At 46.3% G+C, this 19156-nt stretch overlaps 1 protein-coding gene across 1 annotated transcript in view; it reads left to right on the top strand.

Annotated features, from left to right (window-relative positions):
* The window catches only part of LOC135399299 (otoferlin-like), a 266111-nt gene that overhangs the window by 232209 nt on the left and 14746 nt on the right, over nucleotides 1-19156 (top strand). Inside the window, exons 17-33 of the mRNA XM_064631146.1 lie at nucleotides 252-360; nucleotides 1815-1965; nucleotides 3959-4079; nucleotides 4160-4260; nucleotides 4352-4445; nucleotides 5014-5130; nucleotides 5208-5360; nucleotides 9314-9503; nucleotides 11732-11856; nucleotides 11961-12095; nucleotides 12172-12333; nucleotides 12418-12552; nucleotides 13033-13194; nucleotides 14423-14603; nucleotides 14663-14739; nucleotides 14809-14946; nucleotides 15641-15713. Of these exons, the coding sequence (XP_064487216.1) occupies nucleotides 252-360; nucleotides 1815-1965; nucleotides 3959-4079; nucleotides 4160-4260; nucleotides 4352-4445; nucleotides 5014-5130; nucleotides 5208-5360; nucleotides 9314-9503; nucleotides 11732-11856; nucleotides 11961-12095; nucleotides 12172-12333; nucleotides 12418-12552; nucleotides 13033-13194; nucleotides 14423-14603; nucleotides 14663-14739; nucleotides 14809-14946; nucleotides 15641-15713 (2224 nt within the window). The remainder of the gene's footprint in view (nucleotides 1-251; nucleotides 361-1814; nucleotides 1966-3958; nucleotides 4080-4159; nucleotides 4261-4351; nucleotides 4446-5013; nucleotides 5131-5207; nucleotides 5361-9313; nucleotides 9504-11731; nucleotides 11857-11960; nucleotides 12096-12171; nucleotides 12334-12417; nucleotides 12553-13032; nucleotides 13195-14422; nucleotides 14604-14662; nucleotides 14740-14808; nucleotides 14947-15640; nucleotides 15714-19156) is intronic.

Genomic DNA, 19156 nt, shown 5'->3' with positions numbered 1-19156 from the left:
AAGAAAGAAAAATATGATCTTGATGAATCAGGCAGTTTATCAGAAGCGCCATGCCCAATGTTTTCGCTGGACTTAGCCTTTTTTCAATCTACAAAAACGCATTGAAAAGTCAAACTTCTCTCGAGCCTGTTCCCATTAATAACTTCCTGTTGATCCTGTGCGAGTGAGCAGTATACAACAGCCGAGTATCTTGGAGGTGAAGTTCAGCACCGTATGAACGTCATATATTTTATTTTCCTGTCTCACTACAGAGCTCTTACGGGAAGAGCGAAGAATTTATGCTGTTCGGGGCCATTTTAGAAGCTTCCATGATCGACCGAAAAGTGGGCGAAAAGCCCATCTACTTCGAACTCAGCATAGGTACGTGCAAATCCAATTTTTCCTGATCTTGGGCGCTTTCACCTTTAAAAGTGGTTTGCCACTTTATGTCTCGCACTTAGTGATGAGTAAACGTGACGTTTGGGGAAATGCTTTTCGTGTCCACAACAAGGACAACGACAACAACAGCAAAATCATCAAGACGATGTAGGAAGGTTACCGTCTTTGCCGACGGGTCTACTGTGAGGGGGTTGATAAAAGAGTGCGCAGAAAGAAGCGAAAGAAGGAAAATAAAGGGTCTAGGAGCGTAGTGGGAAAATAGGAAACTGTAAGATATCGAGCATGCCGATATATTGCAGAATGTTGAAGGCTGGTTCACACTGTCACGTTTACGCTTGCGGCTACGGGTTACGGGCGCTTACGGTGGGGGTTGCCATGACGACGAAGAGACGGCGCCCGCAAGATCGTTTCCGCAAGGAGTTGAGGCAACTTCAACTTTTCTCCCGCTAGCTCCGTAACCGTAAGCGCACTGGCCAATAGAATGGCAGAAAAGTTCGGATGCCGCGCATGCGTTTTGTCTCGCCCGTCTCCTTGCAAAGATGGCGCAAACATTTGCTGTCTTAGAAGCTCTTATTCTCCAAGCTGAGAAGTTTCCCTGGCTATACAATAGCAAAAGAAGCGACTACAGGGATGCCACGAAAAAAGAAAAACTCATGGATGAGAATTAGCATAGCAGTGGGTCTGTCAGGTGATATCTTCACTCAATGAATTTGTCCGAAGTAGCGTTGCACTGTCGACGATGGCGTTAAGTTAAGAACATTAACAGTTAACAATTAAGAACATCGTCAAGGAATGTCTGATTGTCTTCCAATGCAGCCGGCACCGGGGTGCTGGACGCTGGACGCCATGCTACTCTGTGGCTCTATTTTACTTTTCTTCGGAAAGATGGCGCTCTAGGAGGCCGCTCCTCATTGGAGGAACGGAGCGCCGAAACGTAGTAATGTGAACGATGGAGGAACGTAGCCGGCAACGAGACGGGTTCTACGTAAGCGCAACCCGTAGCCCGTAAGCGCGAACGGGGCAGTGTGAACCAGCCTAAGAGGTCGGATTTCAGTTTTCCCAGTTTGGGACCGCAGTAAGTGTCTCTTACTTATGTGCTGTGGCAGCCAAGAAAGACTGCGCGACTGCGCCATGTAACGACAACAAAAAGAGCGTTCGTAAGGTACGCAAAAATAGTTGGCAGCAGAGGATTCTACTATATACAGACGACAACGAGGACACTATTTGTAAATAAAAGCCCGAAAAGCTTAGAGGCGTATACGCATACTCATAGAACGTATTCTGCATACAGGATGTTTCGTCATCTCCAATCAGGGTGTTTCGTCATCCAATCAGGGTGTTTCGTCATCTCCGTCATTGCGGCAGCCAAAGGACTGCCGCAATATTTTCCTGCTTGATTCTGTACTTCCTCACTTTACGAATAACGCTCTCTGCAGGAAATGCTGGCAACATGATCGATGGTGCGAGCAAAGCGAGGGATGTGTGTTCGGACAGCGACTCCGACTCCGAACACGGTCTTGAGGGCGTCATTGAAGATGTCGGCTGCCAATCCACAACGAATCCCGTCAGGCCAATAACTAGTGATAGGTGGGTCAATAATTTGGACCACCTGGTGTTCTTTTCCTGGGGGCGCTGGGCATACGGACTCAGAATCTTCCTTCGGCTCGCGTGACGTTCCCGTGACGTGTCAGGTGCTCTCCCACACTTCTTCCGCACGTATTCTCTGCAGCAAGAGAAAACCAAGTTCCCCCTCCCACATTTCCTCACCATGGCGTCGCGCGTTCGTCATTCTGCGCGCGAATTTCAAACAAATGGTGGATCCCGATTATTTATAATGCCCGTAACAAATGCTAGAGCTCGAGTATGCGAAAAATGAAGCGGGGATTGGGTAGATCAGGGAATACACCTCTAGAATTGACGCTTTGGGAGCGAACTGTCCCTTTCAAGGAACCTCAGGTGGGTAAAATTAATCCGATCACTGCAGCGTCTGTCTATTGTTGTCTTTCGACGTAAAACAACTGATACGTATTTATATACTAGAGATAGGACGAATCCGAATCCAAGGCAGGCTCTGCGAATCCACGAATCTTACGAATCCTTTCTTAAAAAAAAAGAGTTTAAAAAGTCAAGGGAAAAACACTTATACTGAAAGGTGTTTGATGAAAAACACGAAAAAAAAATTTATAATAGTTCACTTTCGGCAGAAAGCATACTCATATACTTCTTAAATATGTAATCGATTTAATATGTTGCTCATCGACTACAGGAAACACATAAAATCTCTGAAAAAAGTCTGAATTCTTTCCATAAAACTAAAAAACAATCAAAAGGAAAACTATGTTACTTTTAAACTTGTAATGTAAGATTTCCTGCTTGAACTGTTTCGGTCCAAGCAGCCTCCGGCGCTTGCGGACGGAGCTTTACGCTGTGATTTTCGCGTGCCCCGGGGCCCGCCGGACATTTATGCTTTCGGTAAACTTCGGAGGCGCCAATTTTAAAAAGGAACAAACTAACGTTGTTGGTAGATTCGAAATATTCGATTTTGCGTTTTGGGCAATGGGATTCGGATTGACGAATCTCGAATCCCTGCCTAGCAGACTTGTGCCCATTACCGAAAAAAAAAAAAGAACTAAATACCGTTACCCGTTACTTGAGGAAAAAGTAACTAAATACGTTACTCGTTACCAACATACAAAAGTAACGAGTTCTCGTTACTCACAGGTAACGAGTTACTTGTACGTTACCGCAGCATAGTTAAAGGAGCCAACGAACATGCCATCACTTGCCTTCAACTCTTTATTAATGAGGAATTGCACTTCAGAAGAAGCAGATACTCGAAATTTGTCGTTCGTCCTTCGTGTTCCGTGTCTCTCGGCCCGTTACCATGAGTCTATATCAGTTTGCCTGGACCTTCTCCCTTGTTTCGGAAGTGGGGGTGATCGGAAATTACGAAAACACAAGAAAGAACACTGGTTTTTGTGCCACCGATCACCAACGGTTCCCAAAAACAGACGAGGGGTTGCGTCATAATTTAGAGCGCTCAGAATCTTAGCAAGACAAGAAAAGGCTAGAAGTCGAAACGCGGTTTTTGTAGCCATAGCACCATTGGTGGCCATTCTTGGGAAGGTGTGATGGTCGGAGATTACGGAAACAACAGAAATGACAACAACACATCCAGCGAGCGACTGCAATAATACTTTGAGTCACACGTCACGCAGGTCAAATATGCATGCATTGCGCCACACAGAGTGCCGAAATGTGCTCCCCCGCGCTGAAGAAAAGGAACGAGTAACGTCAGTAACGAGTTACCAATTTTTGTAACTGATTCCGTTCCTATTACAATTTTTTAAAAAGTAACTGAATCGTTACTTCGTTACCAAAAAAAGTAACCGTTACCAAGTAACGAGTTACTTGTAACGAGTTAGGCACAACTCTGCTGCCTAGGATTCGCGGATTCGGTTGGCCCATCCCTATTATATACCATGCAACGTAGTAGTATTTCAAGTTTTATTCAATAATATATCATGTACATATTTCGCGGCTCTCGTTACCTTATCTTACCACATCCCTCTGATTTCAGATACTATTACTATCTACCGTACGGGGACAACAAGCCATGCTTGTGGGTTAGGAGTGCCTGGCAAGATCACAGAAGGAGGCTCTACAATTCCAACATCATACTCAAGATAAGAGAGAAATTGGTACGGCTAAAGAAACCTTCCTCATTCAGCGTAACATTCGGAAGTGGAGGATAAAATCAACAACTATAGCTGTTTTCCAGGAAGCTGGTCTAGCTGACATTCAGGAGATGCTACGACTCGAAAAATCGCACACAGATCGAAGACTTCGCGGCGTTTTAGAAGAGCTTTCAAATGAATGCAGGTATAATCGGTGCACACGTTGAATATTTCGATGTATCTTAGAGTGACCGAGCTCGGTACGAGCTTGGTATAAGCTTTGCTTGAACTTGCAGTCGTTACTTGACAATCATGAAGGGCTTGGGAGGAGGTGCATCAGGAAAGACGAAGCTTGATAAAGAACGACTCAAGCATTGTCAAAGAGAACTGGTGAGTAAAGATAAGGAAATACGACTTGCTATCTGGAGATATTATTACGTGATGCCATATTGAAAACGATAACGGATCAATGAGCAATGCGCACAGTCCCTGCAATGTCCCACGCGACCCCACCAACATGTGGAACCTCGTCTTTAGTACATGCACTACTAGCGAACCTAATTTTTTCGTGGCGTGGCATGTCTTATTGATATTGACATATAAGAGGGCGCAGTTTTGTATGTAATTCTATTAAATTACATAAGTAGTAGTTTGTCGGAGTATTCGCGTTCCATGCTTAGGCCGGGTGACTTCGTGCGAGAAGTTTTAATAGCATAGCCGCGTGAGTTACATAATCAGAAAACCATATCCGCGTTTTCCCCTAACATGGAAGACGAATCTGTGGCTTGAATGGCATCCGACTAAAACAGAGATGACTAGAAGGCAGGCAAACGCTCTGCATAAATTGAGCACAAAGTGTCGGCCTCTGATGACGGTATACAAGAGCTCTTGCCATTCTAAACTAATCAATCAACCAAGCAATTCCCTTTCCTGATGAATATCCAATCTGAACTCTAAGGACCACATCGCTACCATGTCCCGCACTATGAAAGCACTGGTCACGAAAAACTGCTTCAAGGAAAAACTGCGAACGACTCATGGGTTCCTGCAGAAACTTACCGATCTGGTGGAGGATGTAAGTATTTTTCCCACTCTCTCTCTTGTGCGTTCCCCTTCAATCGTCGCGTGTTATACGCTATGATGCGATTACAGCCTCAGCACTCACTGCCCGACGTCTTTGTGTGGATGATCAGCGGAGGTAAGAGGGTCGCGTACCATCGCATCGCGGCTCGAGACCTCATTTTCAGCATTGTTGAAGAAGAGGCGGGAAAATTCTGTGGAAAGATGCAGACGCTGTTTTTGAAGGTATGTCCTCGATGAGCTTCTCCCACTTTTCACGTGTATTCTGTTGTCATTTTCGTGATGGGACTTTGTAAGGAAGTTGGCTAGTTGTTAACAGTGTCTACATTCAACTAACACATATCTATCGACGGTTTCTATGTCGTAGTTCGTATCTTGTCCTTCATTGTTGAGCTGTAGACAGGCCAAGACATCATTTCTGCATAGTAGAGTGTAGTTCAACAGGAAAACGTTTCGTGGCTTATATAATACCGACACTTCATCTCATTGGCCGCTCAGATCCGTCCGTGCCACTACGTCACCGAAAGAAATGTGTGCTTTCTACGAGTTTTGTTCAAAGACATTTTAAGTAGAACATAGTAAGATTAGGAAAAATCCTTCCAGGAGCAGTACTGCAGGCAATACTGCCCCACTACTGTTAGACATAGTAAGATAAGGAAAACTCTTTCCAGGGGCAGTACTGCAAGCAATACTGCCCTACGACCTGTCAGCCGTAATCGAAGAGACGGTCCAGCCGGGGCGGACCGCGTTATCGAGGGGCACTTCTCTAATATATGAAGGACCGGCTCCCCTTTGCCTTTGTACACCGCGTGCGCGGATTTGCAGTAAGAGCATGTAAAGCGCCTCAGGACGAGAGCTGCCGATATAACAGAACTTCGAACAGGGACTGTTCTTCTGTGCGTAAGAGCATGCAAGCCAGCTGGTGTAATTGCGACGACGGTATCATCTCCTCGAGTTCTTCGAGTTAGTTCATAACAAGGACAAACTGAACAAGGAAGCAGCGTCCGGCCAGTCGTTTTCCTCCGTCCAATTTGTCCTTGCTCTAAACTCCTGAAACCCAAGAAGGTGCTGCCGTCGCCATATCTTAGGTACAATGACTGAAGACTTCAAAATACTTTAGTCTGTGCCGTAAAGTCATTCGGCACGCTCGTGCCTTCCGTGTTACAAGTCTACCACATCCTTGTTGCGTACCGCTGTTCAGTTGCATATGTAGTAGTTGATGTTGCGAGCATGATCTGCTACAAAACTGTCTTTCTGGTCTTTCCCTGTTTGCCACATCCACGTAGGCCAAGAGTATTGGCGATGAGTCAGTCAGTTTCAAGGTATAGTAATGTTGCCCTTAGAGCATCACTCATTGAAACCTTCCGCACCTGTAGAACGTAGTTGATAACGCACCCTGCAGTAGCTTTTCCCCGCAGTAGTTTATCACTGTAATTAAGTCACAGTAGTGGCGGCACGGCATGACCCTTCCATCACGCTAACTTTTTCTGCGAGTACACGATAAGGCTTGTTTTGTTGTTTGAACCGCTGCTCTTGATGCTACTCTCTACAGCTTGGCGATGTCATCTAAGTGTATTTTTATGGCAAGAGGTGAATGTGAACCATGAGAGAGAAGCTCGAATTTTGGCATGTGTTAGTGACGTGCGGAAACGGTGGTCACAGAGACAAGTTATCTTCGGTGAGAAGAGAGTTGCCTGGTATATGAATCTTTGAAATTTGGATAATAAATGTCAACGGTAAAACCTATAAAAAAAGGGTTCATGTATGAAAACGTCATTTAAGCCACAGTATGACTGAGACGACGAAGGAGGAGGCCTCCGAAAAGTTGTCCGAGAGGACCGCTATCTGAGGGTGCCAGTGCGACGCCACCTAGACCCAAGAATGCCTGTTAGATGCCTCCTCTCCCTTTTACGGTGGTGGTGGTGGCGGTGGCTGTTACATGGAGCCGCTGTTCATCCAATCGCCGAGGAGTATTTCAAACGCAGCACATCTGTAGCTACACGTGACTTCGCAAGTGGCTCATGGAGGCTCGTTTCCATGAGTACTATAGCTGGAAGCATAACTGTGGTTGGCGGAACTCCTAGTGACGTCAAGTCTGTCAGCTGGGGTGCCTGAATACATGCTCCCTATGTTGTAGGTGGAATGGTCACCCTGTCTGGGTGATGTGTTCCTCTTCCACCGACTTCTTCAAACCTCCTCTGTATAGTTCCTTTAGCGTAGCGCTTGCTTTGGAAGCAAAATAGGGGATATCGTAGCAGACGACACGGTTGTCTTCACCCTATACACAGAGGGAGCTAGTATTCAGACACCATACCATCAGCAATAAGGCAACGCCACCTAGACCAAATACGGCCTTTTCGCTTTTCCGCGCTACGTGGGCGCCATGCTACATGTTAAGAGCCCACCAATCACAGCCATTGCTTTCAGGCCGTAGCTATGGAGACAATCCGCCATTACCTGCATAAGGAGCAGTTGGTATAGCCACAGTATGCCCGTGTGTTTGAAATCGTCTGCGACGATTCGTTGCAGCTGACGACACTCTGACTTTAATTGATCACGTGGTCAGTTTTCGTCACCACCACCACCCACTACCATTGGTCACGTGCTGCCACATTAGCAGGCAGATCGCTCAGCAATAACACACCACCAGCGAACCAACCACGTAGCAAAGGACGGAGAGGAGGTATTAAGCTGGCCTCATTTTGGTCTGGGTAGCATTCAGTCAGGCCCTATTGTCTACGTGGCGTTGGCTATAATCAGCTAGGACTAAATGGACGGTCACATCCGTTCCAGTCGATTTCGAAACCATGGTGTCATGTTATTCCTCGTCTACCAGTGTTCACAATATTGAAAACCCCACGCGAAATAGTGGCGCAGTTTAACTGCTATTCGACGGAATACATGACAAGTGCAGACGCCGGATGTTGAGGGTATGCCGGAATTCCCTCTCTGCAAGAAAGACGAAGACATCATTCCCTACACCACCAATCAAAGCACGGCCTTGAGAAAAAGGATGCCGCGGCGGTGCGGGCGTCTGGACGGCGTCTTTCTCCTCTGAGTGCCGCCTTCTCTCACTCCTCCTGTTAGGGAGTGACGTCACACTGATGTCGTTGTCGCCGGAGCCTCCGCAGCTGCGGATGCGGCGCTAATCTTTAAAATTCGTTCAAAATTCGTTTTATCTAAGCACTTTTCGGACGAAAAAATTAGCCAAGTACATTGTCGGCCGATGCGGGACATAGTGGTAGATGGGTTCCATAGATGGGTTTCCGGATGCGACTGTCCCTTTAAAGCATGCGATCTTAGGCTTTCAGTTCGAACGTTGCTTGAAAATGCTATTGTTAAATATCAAATGCTTCTGCTAGCAATGCGGTCATTCCCGAAGCCTGCTGGATACCGGTGCTGGGTGGGTGCCGGGTAAAGGGGCACTAAAATTCAAAAACAACTTGCTCTCAAATGAAAGTCCGTGTTTCAATTAGTGTAATGCAAGCAAAATTAGTTCACACAACGCAAAGAAAAGAGAGCCGTCTTTGGCGGCAACGAATGTAGTCCCCAGGAGGCAAGGATTGGGGGCATCCAATGAGACAGCAGGAGAAGCACGCGCATGGCTATCGTGGGCGCGTGGATTTGAAACGCGTCTGATCGTAGTGTTCCGTATATGCACGGCATTATGCGCACTGCTGAATTTTTCAATACCGGTTCACTGAATTGTAACCCACAACAGTTCTCACGAATGTTCCACTGACAACTTTTATCTTCACGTCCTTCGGACAGCCACGCCAGTCCGCTTCGCAACGCGCCCTGTTGTTTCTGCTGTATGGCGTGGCACGCGCGTGCACGCGCAGCATGGACTAAAAACACCTATATGGAAGAGCTGAAGCGACGTTCACTGCTTAGCGCCGAAGCAAGAAAGAGTGCGGTATAATTTCGATTGTAGCTCCGTAACCGAATCAAAGTTTTGAATTATGATAGCAAGTACGAAATTAACGTAGCGTGTAACGTAATTTGAAGTGAACTTGGTTTTGCATTTTAGTGCCCCTTTAAGGCACAAGGAACTCCGAGACGGTTACGAGATACCCTGTCGCCATTCTGTCATTGAGTGATTAAGACGACAGTAACACTTATGCTGATTATGCTCATATGCTCATGCTCATATATATGCTCATATGCTCATTATGTAGCCTGGCAAGAAAGTGAGTCAGACAAGCCGGTGGACCATACAAGCCAAGCTGCAGATGTACATTTGGTTGGGACTGACAAAGCACAAGAAAAACATTCTGAAAGGACTCCCGAAGGGATACGAACTCACGCCTGAAGTCAAGAATATTGAGAAGGTTCATATACCACCCCCGTCTCAGCTACATTACACCGGTAATATTGCTTTTGTTGAACCTCAAAGCGCTTGTTCTGAGGCAGTGCGTGTTTTCTCGTTAGAGTAATTCTTGAAAAGACAACAATAACAACAAAGTAAATATTGGGAGCAATGTTAAGACGTTTCTTCGTTGCTGTGTTTTAAGTTGTATGCTATCTTCTGACCCACCACATCATCATCCCATTTATATGTGTGTGTGTGTACGCTACTTCGTCATCTGCTACAACATCCCTTCGACATTGAGTGTGCGCTACAGCAAGTCAGACGGCGAACTTACGGCCGTTAGCGGAACGGCCGTAACTTCACCTATAGCCCAACCATCATTTCGAATGACATCGTACACCCTTTCTGTGACAATTATACAGTTCATAATTGTCACAAAAAAGGCGTACGCCTTCTGTTTTCAACAGGCAGAGAACGATGTGATTCGAAATGATGGTTGGACAACAGGTGAAATTACGGCCGTTCCGCTAACGGCCGTCTGACTAGGTCTGACTAGGCCGTCTGACAGCTGTATGGTCCACGCACACACATTTTTCTCCTCTACCCTGCTTTTCTTCCCTTTTCTTCTTCTCTTTTGCCTTTCTGCTCCTCCTCCACTGATGTCCAATGATATGGGAAATGCTATGCAGCCTCTTTGCAGTTTTATTTCATTTCCGTTGACTGTGCAAATGAAGCGCTTTGCACCACCACAACGTGGTCTGAAATTTGTAAGTCCAGGGTGACAGGAAATAAAGAAAACAGGTTGCGGTTTCGTTTCGCAATTTCCGAGTAATGTCGGTAGGCTATAACATGTCGACACAAACTTGTTTCAACCGCGTCCTCTTCAACTTAGTTTTTTTTTGTGTTCCGAGAGATTTCGTTTATTATATGCCCAAGCATTGCAGAAATCACACGCAACGACTGGTGACTGGTGAGCACAGCACGTAACACCAACAGATCAACGATGAAGTTCAGGAGACAGCTGGAGCTGGAGCTGCTGTGCGCATTCAAAAGCCGCGCCACTAAATGTTCCGTCTGGCTGAGCGCGATACGCGTGTTTACAGTATTGGACTTGGCATGGGTGAGCACGAGCGGTCATATGTTTGCACAAGATTTCGCTTAACCCGCCGCGCGCCAAGAGAAAACAAAAATAACACAAAAAGAAGACGTTACATCAGCGGTACTGCATTTCCAAGCAAGCGCCAAAATGTTGTGAAGCGCGCAAACCATTTCGCTCGCTGCGCCATCCCTCGATTGTAGACGACGAAGTGCCGGCTATGATGCACCGCCTTAAGTTTGCCGTCTGACTAGGGTATTAGAGTGTCAATGTTCTGATTAGTGGGAATCCGTTTCCCGTGAAACGTGGATAGTGGATTTAAAGTGGCACTGCCGACTAAATCTCGCTTCTTAAAACTCCCACCGAATTTATGCAATTGGAATCCGCATGTCTCCCAATGTATTCTCATAAATCATTGTTTCTCTACGTGAAGCGGGAGTATGATAAAATTAAATTTTCGTTTTGGGAAGTATGACGTTATGTGATGAACCAATCTACCCAAGGCTATTGAGAATGATCTTGAAGCGCATAGGCTAGGGATCCCTCAGAGCCGTGCGAGAATACTGTGGTAAATCTTTAGCGTTCTTAGTGAAACTTGCGTAGAGCGTGACATCTTTCAGCTTACAGAATTCCATACATTGTGCGCGAAGGTGGATGTGGTGTATGGGCAACGAGTGTGGTGTACTTGCCAACGTTGAGCACATACTCCTCCGCTGCCGGACCTATATCAACGAGAGGCGTACACTGCAGTCACAGCTTGCCACCCTTGGCTGCCGCCCTTTCAACTTGTGGACCATCCTCGGCCCTTGGGACACCGCGGCCGACTCCAGGGCGGCCTTACGTCATGTGGTTGACTTCTTTGAGGCGACAGGCCTAAAGTACTCATTATGACCCCAGCAGTGCCCTCGGACATTTCCACCATCACGATGCACGTTCAGCATCGCCATCGCCACTTCGATCATTCCCGTCATCTCTCATCGTCATTACTCATCATTGTCACCACTCGTATTAGACCCCTAGCTATGGGGTAGCGTTCCACTCCTAGAGTGGAAAACCTCCCCACTTCATCATCACAATAAATATATTGTTGTTGTTGTGGCTGTGGTGAATGACACAAGGCTGTTTACAACCGGTGATACGATTCTTCTAAGTGTATCGTTACGTAACCGTCCGTAAATTCCCCGGCAGAAAAATCGGTGTTCCAGCTGAGGGCGCACATGTACCAGGCCCGCTCTCTGATCGGTTCAGATTCTTCAGGATTATCAGACCCTTTCGCCAGGGTTGTCTTCTGCGACCAGAGCTTAACGACACAGGTAAGCGCGGACTGTTTCCATGGTGCTCTAGAACGCAGCACGCAGTGTTACTGCATATCTTCGAGTGGCGAACGTCACTACAGCAGGAACTTATCTTGTGACAGGTGATAGACGAAACGCTTAGTCCTACGTGGGATGAGATGTTACTCTTCCCGGAAGTAACAGTCTACGGCTCTAAGGAGGACATCAAGGAGGACTCTCCTATGGTAGTGGTGGAGATCTTTGACCAAGACAAAGTGGTGAGCAAGTTATAGGATCAGCTATAAAATGAAGAAAGAATAACACCCTAGAAAAGGCAATGTATTTTCTTCCTAGGGTAAATCTGAGTTCATTGGAAGAACCATCTCTAAGCCTCATGTGAAGATTAGCAACGAACCATATTCAAAGCCAACGTTTCCACCGAGTCTAGAGTGGCACGATTTGTACAGAGGCACGGAGCAAGCCGGAGAACTGCTGGCAACCTTCGAACTATTGCAGGTAAGGGTAAATTGGTGTTCGAACGCAGCCGTAATTTAATATGTGCCGTAATAAACATTATCAATATTTTCATTCACTGAGCAGTTTTCGGGTTTCGACGAGAAGGAAGACATACCGGAGATGCCGTATCCGAAGGAGAACATTTGGAGAACGGACAGGGGACCAGTGTTGCCAGTGCCGAAAGGGATTCGTCCAACGCTTTCGAGATACAGGATAGAGGTACGTGCTCTACCTAATACTTGACGCGCTCGTCTCTTAAATTGAAATACATTGAAAGACTAAAGAAAAGGAAGAGGAAAACCGCCACCACAACGTTGACACATGAAGTCGGGATGCCGCCTGCTTCTGGTGCCTCTTGTTTCCTCTGGTAATGTTACCATTGCCTCAATAATGAATTGGATTGAGCATGTGGCAATAAGGACAACAAAGCAACACAACATCAGAGACAAGCACTCTGGACAACCCCCAAGAGAAGAAAGCAAGACGGTCGCATCAGCATCCCATTGTTGTCGTACCCATAGGTTTTTCTGCCAATGACCGGCATATTAAACGAGGGACGAACGTTTCCGATTCGTTTTTTATCTATAAAAGAAATGGCGATCTACATTCTGGTTTACACGGTGTTACTTTCACACGTCATCGCTACCACCCACAATAGCGATGAATACTGAAGTGCATTTTTTTCCCACTCAATTTCAGGTGTTATTCTGGGGCCTTCGAGAGCTGAAACGCATTCACTTAATGACTGTGGACCGCCCACGAGTCGACATTGAGTGTGCCGGTCATGTACTGCAATCATCTGTCATTCTAAACTGCAAGAAGAACCCAAACTTCTCGACGCCGGTCAAGTTCTTTGATGTGGTAAGCACTTCTTCTGCTCCATCGGAAGCTGCTGTGTTCCTTTTCCATGCCCAGCTCTCGGATAATTCCTCTTACGTACATGCCTACATGAAAAAATGGCTAGGAAGCAAACGAGCTGGCGAAGATGATGCACGATGTAAAACTCCGAGACTAGGGAACACGAAGGGACAGACACAAACACGAAGTCTCAACTTCATGTTTGTGTCTGTCCCTTCGTGTTCCCTAGTCTCGGGGTTTTACATCATGCATGCCTACATGTCTGCCTTCTGAAAGTCTAATTCGGGGGTGTACGCCTTTTCTGGGACACATTACAAAGTTTTACAAAAGTGGCGTACGCCCCTCGTCCTCAGCAAATGAGGAGACACCATGCTGAATGCTGGTGTTTTGCTTGGCCGTTTCTGTTACGAGAGGATGGGAGTGGAGTGGAGTGAACGATGATTTGAGCGGTCTTCCTGCCGTCATCGCCATATCTGCCTCTTTGTCATCGTCATCTTCATGCTCGCGCAAGTCGAGACATTACCCACGAACGCGAGGCCAAGCTTAGCAAGCGAATACATCATCTTCACCACCACCACCTCCTCCTCCGTTTTTAAACTTTAGAGTCATTCTTTCTGGAGTGTGGAAATGTATTGTGGAAATGCGCATTGTAAATGCGGCATTTGACCTTGGAACATGTCCAAGCCTTAATAGAGACTTTCAAAATAGGGGACCCAGACACGTTGGGGCCTGAAAGAAATCGCGTCATTGTCACTGCACATGCCCGTAAGCCAAACCGCTCCTTGGGTTTTGGTTGCGCACGCTATGGTATGCGCACGGTTTGGTTTGCGCACGCTTGGGTTTTGGTCGCGGACGAACCCCAAGCCTTGCTTGTGTCTGACCGGCGAGAGATCGCGTCGACGTGTAATCTGCAAACGGCTTAAAACACTCACTACAACAACAAAACGACTTCATTTTACAATAACAATGATTTTTACAACTAACGATGCACTACACTTTGCTTTGCTTTGCTGCGATTTGCTTTTCTTATGCAAGTCTTTGTCGTGAACCGTAGCAGCGCCGCAAGCGAGGAACGCAAGTGCACCTCACCGCACCGCACTGCGTTATGAATACCCTATTGCACAAATTCATTTACTTGTCAAGGCTGCTGTACATATTATAGCGCTTGGGTTTCGGGTCTCCCTTTCTTGCACACGCTATTCTAAAACTCCCTAATATGGTTCTCACCTAGGAACTACCCGACCAAGAAATGTACTGCCCGCCACTGACCATCCGGGTCATCGACTGCAGAAGCTTCGGCCGCTTCACCTTGGTCGGCACGCACGTCGTGAACTCCCTGCACAAGTTCATGTTCAGGCCGTCCAGCAAGAAAGACAGGAGTGGTTCCAAAACTCTCTCTTCCTTACACATCGGTGAGTCTCTCAACACAGTCTGTCTTCATCCGGTGACCATGTACCCCAATTCGTTGCAGAGGAAGGCGTGCTCGTGGACATAGATAACACGGCCAATATGTTAGGAGAGAAGGAAACGTTGATAACGTTAGATTACGTAAGTTGACAGCAAATAGTTACTCGAGAGTGATTGTTACTTCCTCATTCTTCTGCGTCCGCGTTTCAGGGTTTCAAGAGCAAGAAAGAACAAAAGAGTGAGGCGAATAGGCGCAAGAAGAAGGTGGCGTCGGACGAGATGGACAATGACGAAGAAAACAGGGATTGGTGGAGCAGATACTTTGTCTCTGTGGAGCACATGCTGAAGGTCGGTGAATAGCTCTCCTAATGTAAAAAAAAAAAGTACATACAAGGAAATTGCCTTCTCTAATACCGCATTGCAACGAATGGCACGTTTGCACCGCACTTGACACGGAAGTGTAAACGATAGGAACTTTTTGCATAATTTTATAAAGGCTATCAATGATTTGCAAGCCGTATAGTGGCGAAGCTACAGCTTTTTATCTCTTAGGGATCTTCCTAGAGCGTTCGAAATCTAGGACATATATAAGGATAGCATTGAAGTTATATCGTTTAAAATTTTCTTAAGAAGCGATTCACCTTCTTTTTACAACATTATTCATAGTTTAATTGTTGCAGCTGTTTTCTTTTCCATTTGTCGTTTAGGGGTTCAAAATATTAAAAATAATTTTCCACGTATTTTTCTCGTATTTTTTCTCCTGTCGTCACTATCATCATCATCGTCGCCTATCATAAATGCTTCGTACTACCAAGGTTATTGTGGGTAAATTAACGTGGTCTTGATTAGACATTATTTCCGTCAAAACTAGCAGTTTCCAATGAACAACTGGTGCTCGTGAGTCCAGTTCCGAATTTTGCGTATTGATTTCTACATGTACAGCTGCTGTTCGAAGACCAGGAAGGCCATTTCTCATAAAGTACTAATCATCCGTTACGATATATGTTTTTTTTTTCTTTTTTTCTTGTTCCTCTACATGTAGGAAACTAAAGCAATGCAAGGGAACCACATTCGATCTGGAGAAGACGGTTCCGAAGTCACGTCCAACGATGACGGTGAGAGACAATATGCTTTTCAGATTTTTGCTGTCTTATGCATTTACGTATTTTATATATTTACTCAGATATGTCGTCATACAGGGTTGGTCAATAAATAACCTTAAAATCTTTAATGAACATTCTGAACTCTATATCACACTCATCTCTCTCTATCTATCTCGTGATTAGTATTCTTATTGCGAATGGTAGTGCGGATCTTCTACTCCGTATGGTGTATTCTGCGATATCCACGTGGCACGTGCAAGCACGCGACAACTGGCTGCCCCGCTTCAGCGATCGTTATAGCTATTTTTCAAAATTTGCGCGCTCATTCCGTCACGCGCATTGGCCGTCAACCGGGGAGCACGAGCGTTTAGCAAGCGTTACGGGATAGCGAAAAGTTCAAAGTCTAGCCCCATGGGCTAGATTTTGGCTAGACATGGCTAGACAAACGCTTGCTAAACGCTCGTGCTCCCCGGTTGACGGACAATGCGCGTGACAGAATGAGCGCGCAAATTTTGAAAAATAGCTATAACGATCGCTATGTGCGCATCAAGATTGAGCCCCCAGAGAGGTGCAAACCTGTGAAGTGAAGTTTCTAGTGAAGTGAAATGAACCCATCGACATCCACTATCCGATAAAGGAACAATATAGTAGTGCCTGCATTTCACTATAGAACAAGTGTATGAATGGTCGCGGAAGTATGCGAGAGACGAGCCAACCGTGCTCGACAACCTCGACGTCCGCACAGTTCTGTAACGGCCGAAACTATTGGTGCCGCGATGATCCTATTCGTCAAGACAGGCACGTCACTGTCAAGGAGCTGGCTGAGTTATTTTGTGTGAGTGTTGGGTCAGCCAATTTCACCATACGGGAGAAGTTGCAGTATGCAAATGTGTCCGCAAGATGGGTTCCCAGGAATCTTACACATGAAATGATGGACTACGGTGCCGACGCATGCACAGCTTAAGGGGAGCAATTTCGTAGCCGCGTAGTCACTGGTGACGAAAGCTATGTACTTTACTTTCAATCAGAGATGAAAGCAGCTAGCGCAGAATGGCGTCACGCTCAGGCGAGTGTGGTAAAAGTTACTCTTGACGCTTTTTTTTAATCACGAGGGTACTATTGTTGAGCATTATGTGCCTAGGACGCATACAGTAAAAGCCAAAGCATATTGTTATCTTACACATCTTAAGCCCGTAACAACAAAACGCCATGGACTTCTCAGTAAGGCGGTTCTTCTCCAACATGATAATGCCAGCCCGCATACCGTCTACCTCCACCGTCTGCGATCTTCGATTTGACTGCCTGCGACATCTCGCGTATTCGCCTGACCTTGCGCCATCGGACTACCACGTCTTTGGCCGTCTCAAGGAGGGTCTTGTAGGAAGTTTGCGTCAGACAGAGATGTGAAAGAAGCGGCGCATGTATGGCTGCGCACCCTCCTAAAAGTCTTCTTCTCTATTGGAATATACACGCGCTTCCGAAATGATGGCGCGCCCGCATTGAAAAGCAGGGCGCGCCCTCCTATTGAACCACCCTCGTATATATACATATGCGGCTGTCCCCTGGCTCACTAGAATCCAGAACTTGCTACATTATAGTCACGCTCGTCGGATACACTTTGAAAGTAATATGCTTTTCCTGGTTCCGTTGTGTACAGACACACCCGTTCATTTGTAGTTCTTACCCGAGCGTGTGATTATCATTGGAAACGCGTATCGTCGTAAGGGGCAGCACGTGGAAGTGGGAGCACGCCATAAAGGGGACATTCTGGGGGGGGGGGGGGGTTCTTTCTCTAAGCGAGTAGAGGGGGACAAATGTCAAACTTAATCATGGGGGGGGGCGACCGCTCAACGAGCTCCTCCCCAACTTAATCCGCTATTGGTTATGGATCACAATGCATTCGCACTCTCTCGGTAACATGGCTGGAGTCGGGCAGGTGGCGTGAAATCGCTTGAGCTGGCGCTGTCATGGATCTCTAAACCTGTTATTATGCTTTTATTCACTCTCACTTATCCTACAGGATCACATCATGGGGATCAACATATCATTCGCATCCATCCTTATTAACCCGTATACGAAAGAAAGAGCCATTATTCGGATCATTGCGTTTACCCCCACATCCAGCAGCTGCCGTCGGCTCTTTTTCTCAGTAAATATCATACCACTAACTTATTTATACCAGATTCGTGTCTTATCACTGCTATTTAAATATGTAAATTCACACGTTACCCTGAATCACGGTACATTTGTTTTGTCACATTCAGCTTCTACTGGATTCTCCCACTATACAAATTTTCTTCTACCTCATGCATGTACTGACTTTGGAAAACAATCGTTCATTTTCGTGGCAGCAACCTTTTGGAACAAATTGCCCTTTCATATAAAAAGTTCACGCACTTTCCATCGTTATCGTTGCATTCGAAACGACCATCTGAGCGCCGCTATCCTAGGCCGACTTCCTCATTTACACTTATTCTAATATAACTTAACTTTCCTTATTTTGTGTTTCATTGATCCTCATAACTATACCTGTATTTGTATGTATTTATCTTTTTGAATTCTTTGTATTCTTTATGATGTGTTCAATTGCCACTTCGTGCTCGATATTTTGTCGCTTGTTTTGTTAGTTTATTTGGCACCACCACATAACTTTATGTATGTAATTTTCTTACTTGGGAGGCCCTTTTTCTAGCTTTGCTACAGGGCCTCCCTTCCATTGGGTATTACCTAACCGAGAAATAAAATTACCAACAACAACAACCACGCTGGCGAATAAGGAAATCTGAACAGCTGAGGCGCCATCGTAAATACGGTAGCCCTCACGTGTCACGAACGGTATGTATGTCCTATAAGCTCTTAACGCCGTTCTCATATGTCGCAGTAGAAGGCTCACACTGTACAATACCCATTCCTTGTGGAATAGGGAGCAACCCACCCGATGACTGTAGACAAGACGCTTCGCACTTCACACATGTACCCTAGAGCAGTGTTTCCCAAAGTGTGGTCCGCGGACCCCTGGGGGTCCGCGAGAGTGTCGGTGGGGGTCCGCGACCGTCTCTCACATTTCAGTGAGGATTTTCGTCCCCACATACACGCGCTCGTACATGCTGCCCGATTTCCAAACACCCCGAACTTCCAAAATTGCTGCAAGCATGCTTCAACGGCTAGCTTCTAATTTCTGATAGAAAAGTCCTGCAATGCACGTTTGTCCGCGTCATACACATACAAACAAGAAGAAGAAACCAGTCCGGAATCGTTTCCGAAGCTGCATCGAAAGCACGCAGCAGCTGACGAGGTTGCTGGTTATGCACTGGCTGTGACGGTGTGTGTGTGTGGGGGGGGGGGGGGGTCCGTGAATTGGTTCTCGTCGCTTCCGGGGGTCCGTCACCGTCAAAAGTTTGGAAAACACTGCCCTAGAGGAAGAACACAACTTGCATTGGATGAGATACCAGGCA

Source organism: Ornithodoros turicata, chromosome 6 (assembly GCF_037126465.1).
Source record: "Ornithodoros turicata isolate Travis chromosome 6, ASM3712646v1, whole genome shotgun sequence".
NCBI classification, from domain to species: Eukaryota; Metazoa; Arthropoda; class Arachnida; order Ixodida; family Argasidae; genus Ornithodoros; species Ornithodoros turicata.
The sequence above is the reverse complement of the archived record's forward strand: the minus strand, read 5'-3'. Positions and strand labels throughout refer to the sequence as shown.